At 42.2% G+C, this 9,310-nt stretch overlaps 1 protein-coding gene across 1 annotated transcript; it reads left to right on the forward strand.

Annotated features, from left to right (window-relative positions):
• Window positions 1-320: 320 nt before the first annotated feature.
• LOC148040110 (uncharacterized) lies at window positions 321-8,520 on the forward strand. Its single transcript, XM_087696761.1, has 7 exons — window positions 321-998; window positions 1,090-1,272; window positions 6,605-6,792; window positions 6,867-7,026; window positions 7,212-7,328; window positions 7,413-7,663; window positions 7,804-8,520. The coding sequence occupies exons 1-6, from the start codon at window positions 414-416 to the stop codon at window positions 7,620-7,622; spliced, it is 1,443 nt and encodes a 480-aa protein (XP_087552887.1). The 5' UTR covers window positions 321-413; the 3' UTR covers window positions 7,623-7,663; window positions 7,804-8,520.
• The last annotated feature ends 790 nt before the right edge of the window (window positions 8,521-9,310 follow it).

Consider the following 9,310-nt stretch of genomic DNA (forward strand, 5'->3'; position numbering starts at 1 on the left):
CCGTAATAGCTGTTGGGAATGCTCATGGGGCCCGGGAGTACCCTGCTCACGAGTTCATGCAAACTTGACTAAGTTCCTTTGACATTTGTATTCTTCCAAGTTGGGTGGTCTTATAATTAAAGCTGGCGCATCTATACTATTAGTTAAGGGGAGGTTAGGGGCGGGTGCTACGTGGCAGCTCCCAACCTCCCCACAAAGAAACGAGGGGGCTGGTGCTACGCGCCCAGCACCTGCCCTCGCCGCGAAAATCGCGCCCGCCCCGGTACTTCGCGCGCCGGGGCGAGTCTAGGCGCGGAGCGCCTAGTTTATAATTAAAAAAAAGGAGGAAGAAAACTTGGCCGTTCTGTCGAGCAACTTGTGACGCTGGTCGGCTACGTTCCTCCGAGAAACCATCAGCAGTGACTGTCGTACACATGGCGTCGCACCTGCAGGACGCCGGAGGGGAAGCCGAGCAGCCTCGCAGCAGCAGCGGCAGCGTGCTTCCTGCCAAACGGAAGGCAGATGCACCTCCTTCAGAGGATCACAAGGTGGTGTGGCCGCCCGTGGTGATCATAGAAAACACCATGACTGGCTGGGATGCCGAGAGGAAGGTCTGGAAGAGCCTGGAAAACGAAGAGATCCGCCGCTTCCTCAAAGGCGTCAAAGACTTGCAGTACGGGAGGGTGATCGCGCTCTACGGAGCAAAAGGCAACCGGGGGAAGTCCCTGGTCGTGTTTCCTGCCACTCCCCTAGGGTACATGGATGCGCAGGCTCTCTGCGAGTGCCTGGAGAGTGAACGGCGCGGCCGTGCGGATTGGCACAGGGTTTGCCACGGCAGAGGTCCATTTCACGGGAACTCGGAGGGCCTGGCAACGCCTGACGGCAAGCGCATCCTGTACGGCTACCTGGCAACAGAAAGGGACATGCAGGATGCCGACTTCAAGAAGAAGGTCGTCAAGCGGTGGTCTGTCGAGAGTTACGTGGAAAAAGTTCTCCTACCACTGAAGAGAATCGAGATTGTAGTTACCTCACACTTTTGCAATGTGGCTAGCTCCATCTGCATCTGTTGCTTAATTGTCTATTAGCTGATTATCTCTATTCATGATTCAGGAGAAAGAGGAATTAAAGAGGAAGACCGCCGAGCTTGTAGAAGAGGAAAAGGAAAAGAGGCTGGCTGTCGAGCAAAACAGGTCGGAGCTTGGCAAGGCCACAGCAGAGTTCTGGAAAATTAATGAAGAGGTTCAGCAGCAGAAACTAAAAGAGCAGGAATCGGAAGAAAGGCACCAGCGTGAAGTATGGATAAGTGCCTTCTTTTCAGAGCTTCTATTGAATAATGGCAAAAGCTCCTATTTTGCTTGGGTTGTGCTTGTTCCCATTGTTCTACTGTCCTTTTTTTTGCACGTAAGATAACTCAAGAGAGTTAGCTCCACTGAATGAGGGCCCCACCCATCGATGTGAGGGCCGACTTTGATTCCATGTTGGTAATTGTGATAGCAATTCTAATGTCCTTTTTGCATGTAAAGTAACTCAGATGTTAAGGTCCAAGCAACAGTTTAATGTCTAGGATTTTACTTTTTAAATTTGGACATGAAGCTTTCCGGCATTGTTTGTAGCACTATGATTATTGTTGCATGACTCTTGAGATGGTAACACGTTGTGGGCTAATTGGTCAATCTACTGTTGTGAAAAAACTGCCCACTACAGATTCTAGACAAATATGGACAACCTGCCATAGAACCATAATTGATCCATTGTGAAATGATAGCTTGTGGCAAAAACTAGCCGCCTAAAGACTGGCACAATTGCCCATGATATGGAGCCGGACAATGAGAAAGAAGAAACCTGAGCAAAAGAAGAAACCTGAATGAGCCGAAGGGCTACAAGGTGACATAGGACCAAAAAATGACACAACCATGGAGGTTCAACTCTGACTCTCTATAAAAGATCTCCAAGGCTGCTGATTTGTGATGTGTTAGTGAATGGCACTCGAGCTAGGGCAATGGCACTCGAACTATTAGAGATGATGTCAATAAGTTGGTTTTGGATGTGCGTGTATGCCTGAAAAAGCTAACCTTGGTGCTTATCTTTGGGCCTTGAACCTCGAACTTAGGTGTGGGCAAAGACTCGAACTGGAGATCTCAATCATGTCAAGTTTGAATCCTCCCACATGTAAAGCTGTAGGCAAGATGGAATAAAAAGAATTGTCCAAACTGGTTGGAAATTCAGCTGCTGCAACGTGTGGAACCTATAAGAGGAACAAGCACACACAGAGGAATCATGCAAACCACAGATCGGATCAGCTAAAACTGCAGCCTGATGTGTTGCTACAGCTGATGCTGCAAAGGCAGTTGGAGATGATGTCATTTAGGGCTATTGATGATGGTGCTGTTGCTGGTGCTGCAAAACACAGCTGGGCCCTTATCAGGATGGGATTGCTGCTGATACAATTGGGTGGCTGGTGCAAAACACAGCTGGCTGATGATAGTGCTGCTGCTGAGGTGGCTGGGAGGGCTGGTAACAGCTGGCCAGCAAGAGAGAACTGCAGAAGAAGATGAGAAACTGCATGAAAGATGGGGAAAATTGATGTCATCTGTTGCTACCACAGAAAATGTAGCAGTTCAGTGCCTTGAACTGTGTATACCACATAGATCATGTTAGGATGACTGTAAGTTGTGCAAAGGATGCTGTCGTGGAGAGGATGAAACCAGCCTGCCTCCTTCAGAAGGGTGGTAATGACTTGATTAACACTTAATTACAGCAAGAAGCAAATTCACATAGAATGAAATACACACTTCACTACTTAATCTCGGACAGCTGATACCCGATTGGTCCCAAAACTTGGCGCCCCTTGTGGCATTTCTTTAACCTTGTATTGCAAATGGATGGAGCTTGCTGTCATTTGTGACTTGCAAGGCTTTGAGTCAATTGGCCCCTTGATTTGTTGCATGGGTCATTGATAGAGGCCTAGCTTGTGGGTATGAGGATATATAGGGGTGTCCAGCTTATCTCATCTTGGGGTAGCTTATGAGCGTGACTTTCATGCGAGATTTGTCACAGACAATATGGACTCAGGGACATTTTCACAAATGAGAGCTCATAGCTAGCATTATTGGTTGGTTCACATGGATAGCCAGATGTAGCTAGGCTATTGATTTTTTGGACATATCTATTGTAGAGAGTCTCTCTAGGATCTACACAGAGATTGTGCATATTTGTCGTGGGAGATGGGAGAGAATATAAGGCAGCTCGAAGACTATGAGGATGAAGAGAGATGCTTTTCTTAGGACTTGGGATTTTCACACATTTTTCCTCTTCCAGATCCACATGGTTTGGCAATATAGACCTCCTGAGTGGCTATTTACTCAAGCTTTGTAATAGGCTTCTCCTAGTTATATAATTCTTGATATGGAAGTCCCTTACAAAGGGTTGCTTTGTACTGGTTTTTGCCCTTGGGACACTTTGTTTTGAGGTATGCAAATGGAATTTTACTTTTCTTTGGGAAAAAAAAAATCTGCCCCAAACTTAATGTTGGCTGGTTGGCCTCTTGAAATTCTTTGATATCCTTGTATTTTAGGCACTGAATTTCAAGTACTTGCCTTGAATTTTGAGGATTCTTCCCAAGGTGATTCATAAACCTTAATTTTTACTATAAATTAGAGTTTAGCATCAGATTTCTTCAATTGTACCCTCTTGGGACCCAATTTGATCGAGATCTCTTGAGGAAGCTATGAATTGGCTAAAAGAATGGAGAGGAAGTTGGAGAGAGAGAGAGAGAGAGAAATTTAATAGTTTCATTGCCAAAATTGACTTAAATTGAATGTTGCCCTACTGTAAATGGCCAATTGACTAGAGCCCATCAACAACTAGAGCCTCACATGAAGTAACTTGTCCTTTTGGGCCCCAACTTTGCTGTCACCAACCTATAGACAGCCTGCAGGGGCTGCCACCTGTCTCCAATGGCTTCTTGATGAGTTGGGGATAGCTCTTTGATAGTTTTCACTGGTTGGGCTGATAACCAATAATTAAACTGGCTAGGCCAATTTGTCATTCAAGTATTCATGAGCATTTTTTAGTGAATTGGCATTAATTAATGAATTAATGTCTAGTTCATAATGTCACCACTAACATTAATGGCTAGTAAAGTCTTCTAGGCCAAAATCTGACACTAGATACCACCTAGTACATGCCAAGGATAACTTATTATAACTTTTGCCTTTGACATCTACTAATATAACTCTAGGCAAGGATGTATGGGCCAAGCTTGTGACCCAATTGAGGAACAATAGCAAGGAACTATTGAAGGTGCGATAAACTACATAGAAACAATAGGGACCAAGGGCCAAGTGGCAGGGGATGGCGACTTCGATGATGAAGAAAAGAGGGACTTGCATAAAAGAAAGGCCCAAAGGAGATTGGAAGCCTTGAAGAAACTCCTCGCGATTCTTGAAAGCCCCCTTGGAAACACAAAGGGCCAGGAAATCCACAATTGCATCATTGATACCGTTTCTTGCTAAAAGGTATGGAAGGTATGAGGATATTACCAGAGGAGATGGTGGGGGATGGGATGGAGCTTGTGGGATAAATGTGCACAAGCAGGAATATGTACAACAATAGAAAGTTGCCTTGGAGGGCTATGCACAATGGAGCAAGGATAGTGATGTTGTACGAGACTTCATTGACTATGCATGTAGTAACCCTCTATGCACAGCTCTAGCAAATGAAGTTTGAGCCTAAAGATACTATTTAATCTATCTTGTGTCATGTTACACAAGTGCAAGATCAGCTTTGGCACATATAGTCCTTGCTTCCAGAGGTTCATCTTGTGAGAAAGTTGTGCTTTATAAGCTTTCTTTGGAGTTTGATGGAGTAGCCAATGCTTCAAGGGCTCAGACATCATTGACTTTAGTCAGTTTCACATATATGTTTTTGATGCTGCTCGAGCATGAGGTGTCGTTGAGATTTTAGGGGCTTCCATCTCAGTATGGTGGCCTTGCTAAGACATTTGTATTATGTAACTTTAGAGAGGGGTGACAGGAAGTAAAAGTCTAAAGCCTAGTGTTATCATTATGGTGAGAAGGAATATTTGCGCAAAGATTGTAATGAGTTAGCAGCTTGTGGAAGAAAAAGGACAAGAAGAAAAAGGAGGATATGGACTCTTCAGGCGAGTCATCCTTATCCTTATGAGACTCCAACTCGGATTCTTCGACCAAGGCAAATGCCAAGGTGTGGAAGGGATCATCTTTCTCAAAGAAGGGGAAGGGGCTAGTAACCCCTCTTGTTATTTCTTAGTGCAAGTGATGCGGTTATCCTTCACGACTACAATGCAAGAGAGGGAGTGTGAGAGGGTGGTGAGATGGGGCAGGTGAGCCTCATCTATACGTGTATATACTTTGTCCCTCTTGCTGCTACTTTCTAGCGCGGATGATATGGTTATCCCTCATGCTAGACGGAGTGTAGGGGTGGTGAGATGGGGCAAGAGAGCCTTATCTATATAGGTATACAGGTGCAAAGGATCCAAAGAGAGACTTTAGTATCGATTGAATTCTAATAGGTTTTGAAATCCTATAGGTGGGATTGACATCCAGGTGCATTTGTTTCTTCAATCATGAGTATTTGTTTTACTTTCTAAAACCAATCATTATATGGGCTTCTAGTCAATGTGACTATCTGAGTGTAAAAGTCTTAGTCATCTAAGCTTTTTGGTCAATTTGACTGCTTGACTAAACTTTTAATTTTCTCTTGGGCATCTCGTCAATGATGACCCGAGTATAATAATAGGACATTTCGGCCATTGTCCACCTTTCAATAGAAAGATAAACATTTAATCATATCTTGAAGCACTTAAATAATACAGATCCCCTTTCAAAGTACATTAACATCAAATTAATTTGGAGTCATTGAGCCAATATGTCTTGGTAACAATTTATATACAAAAGGTTTGTTACAATATTGCACCTTTTCAAAGTGTCACAGTACTGGTTTTTCAAGGTTTTGTTTTTCAAAGTGGTGAAAGTGGCTTTTGCATGTTGGCCATGCCTCTTGTACATCTGATTATTCTTTAATTTCAGCAACCTCTACATGTGAGAGAGAGAGAGAGAGAGAGAGAGAGAGAGAGAGAGAGCACCCTTGCATGTGTGTGTGCATGTAGCATGTGCCCTAACCTACTTGGATAATAGATTGATGAATGCAAAATACATTGTGAGGAGAGGCAACCTCTACTAGAGTGCGCGCGCGTGCACATACCCCTGGATGTGTGCTAACCTACTTAGATAATAGATTCACGAATGTAAAATACATTGCGAGGAGGAGAGGCTTAATAAGATTAGCGAATCTTGCATTTGGGGAAGTAACACCAGAGAACAGCTTTTAATCACTTTCATATACTGTTTTTCTCGACTTTACATGGCCCAAGGGTGGGATATAGGAGAGTTTGATTTTCCTTTTGCTAACTAAATGGCCATTTTGGACTTTATATATGGTTTGTATGACCTGTATCTGCTGGCCAGATGGCCTACATATGCATGTATGCATGCGCGCGTTCGCGCGCACACACACACACACACAGAGAGAGAGAGAGAGAGAGAGAGAGAGAGAGAGAGAGAGAGAGAACCTACCTGGATAACAGATTCTTGAACGCAAACGATATCATGAAGAGGAGAAGCTTAAGAAAATTAATGAATTTCGCGCTCGGGAAAATGAAATCAGAGAACAGCTGGAAAAAAACAAACAAAATCAAAAAGCAGATGTTGCTGATTATGAAGCAAAGACTCAACGTATAAAGGACAATATCAATGAGGAGCAGAAAAAGCATCAGTATGTGTCTAATGTTTCAAGTGACTAGTTCTCTTGCACTACTAGTTGTTGGCTGAAAGATGGTTATTTTCCAGAGTCCGGCTTGCTGAGCAGCAACAGATGGAAGCAATGAAATTAATGAAGCTAGACTCCATGCTGCAGGCGATGATGGAGGAAAGGTTGGCTTTACTGGAAAAGAAGTTCCAGGAGAAGCAGTTACTGCTGCAAGAAAGACACAATGAAGAGATCAAGAAGGTTGGTTTCTTGTTTTAGCCCATCAAATACTAGAGATTGCCACTTTTCTTGGTGTATTGGACTTTGTTGAGGAGCTTGATATGCTGTCTTAATGGTGTTATGTCTAGTTCAGATGCTACCTTGCTAAGCAGTAAGAAAATTTCTTCTGTGCTGATCTCTATTGAACATTAAATTTGGACTGCCAGTCTAGGAAGGCGATTGCAGTGGAAAGGGAGAAACTCCTTGAGAAAAAGATCGAGGAGTTGGGAGTCATAGAAAAGGAGGTCATAGAGGCAAAAGCGACCAGTCAACAAATTCAGAATGTAAGTGTGTAAATCTGTTCTTGGTGATTTACAATTAGCCCCTGCAATGTGTGTTATCTCTTATTTACTTGTCTGTGCGAGCAGGAGTGCATTGTCTGTTTTGCTGAATTTGGGAAAGAAGCAAAAGAAAGAGCTCTATTCAAGGCTTGTGGTCATGCAAATCTCTGTCCAGGCTGTGCCAAGGATGTTCTGGATGATGCAAAACAAAAGAAGAAGCCACTGTTATGCCCGACATGCAAGACTGAGCAGCAGACAAAATATGAATTACTCCCTGCAAAAATATTTACCGACTAGTCAAGCTGCTTAAAGCTATCACATTATACCTTCTGACAACTGTATCACCTCTATGTCTCAGTCCTCGTTAATTTACATTAATCATAGTCTTTCTCAGCTTTTTTGTTGACTTATGTATGCTTGACTTGATCATGCCCTTTTAGACATAATTCTAATCAAGGGGGCATGTATGTATGTTTAGGTGGAGCTGGTTTCTGTGTGGGAGGGACACCAACAAGTGATTAGAGACAATGATGTATAGCAGATCTTAGTAGCTTAACACATGTACAGTAAACCCTGGAAAAAGCTGCTCAAAAAATAAGCTACCTCTTGAGATCTTCTGAATGATGACATGAGTCACATGCAGGTGACCGCCGTCCAATCTAGAGCCTCATCTTCTTGATGGTGCTCTGAGGTCTTATTACACCCTTCAACAAATATGTGCGACTGTTCTTCTTCTATGCAAAGTCTTTTCCGCTTTTTCCTCAAGAGGCTCTGGTGGTCTTCTTCCCACTGGCCCTTTCTGCCATCAAGGGTTCCTTAACTGAAATTGTTAACTGATTGATTCTGGATAGAAAGGCCTACAATGAACATAAATGAGACATTCCCTGCTTATTAATGTTAACAAGTGGCTTGCTTGTAGAACTTTTGAGGGTAAGTCTTAGCTGTCGTGCCACATTGACAGGTACTACGATGGAAGTGTTTGGAAGAGACAGCCTTTCTACTAGGCCATAACATTGCTTATACTTTGGCTCAAGCAAGTCACATGATGCCATCCCATTGTTGCTAATTGGAGAAATGCTTGTGATTGAAGCTGATTGGAGGAATATAGAGAGAGGTTTGTATCTTTCCTTAGATTGGACATTGGTCATCTGAATGCCACCATGTAGTGTGATTTATAGGTCCTATCTGTTTACTTGTGGTTAAGTAACGTTTCGTGAATGTTTTGCATGCATGGAATGCTAGGACGTTTCGTGGTAGCTTTGTAGCTTCGTGGAAGCTTTGTACTAGTGAAGTTGTGGGTTATTGCATGATAAGTTCGCTCAACAATCCATTTCTCTCTTTTCTCTTATTCCTTTGTTTCTAAACTCTTTCTTTCTCTCTCTCTCTCCGATTCCGTATGTATGAATTTTTTTCATTTTTATTCTTTATTTTAGTTAATTTTCTTTCATCTCCTTGCATAAAGTTGGTATCGATTGGACCTCATAAATTTTGAAGTTTAAGTTAATGGTGTCATGTCACTTGCAATGTGGTTGTTGTGAAGCGTGATATTTAGACTATTCTCTCTCACTCTCACTCTCACATTAAATTTAAAACTAAAAGTAATTTATTAAATTTGTAATACAAAATTTTCGATAAACAATCTCTTCTTTTAATACATTAAACTTATAAACTTTCATCTATACATGATTCAGAGAAAGTACACTTGTTTCATGTGATATTTAGAAATAATAATATTATGTTTAAATGTATCATAATTGAAACATATGTATATATCAAAGATCAAGTATTACAAAAAGACTTTCTTTAAGAGACCTAGTTAAAATATTGTCTTTAAAAAAAATGAATCATTTTTATCTTCAATTAGGACATTCATAAGTAAAGCTTAGCTCGACGTCGATAACTTTGGTCTCTTTTTAGTGTACATGCCATGAAGGAAAGGTATAAGATATCTTACTTTTCGTTAGCAAGTCATGAAGGATAAGTTT

This window comes from Lygodium microphyllum, chromosome 2 (genome assembly GCF_053477565.2).
Source record: "Lygodium microphyllum isolate KBCC chromosome 2, Lygodium_microphyllum_v1.1.10, whole genome shotgun sequence".
Classification (NCBI taxonomy): domain Eukaryota; kingdom Viridiplantae; phylum Streptophyta; class Polypodiopsida; order Schizaeales; family Lygodiaceae; genus Lygodium; species Lygodium microphyllum.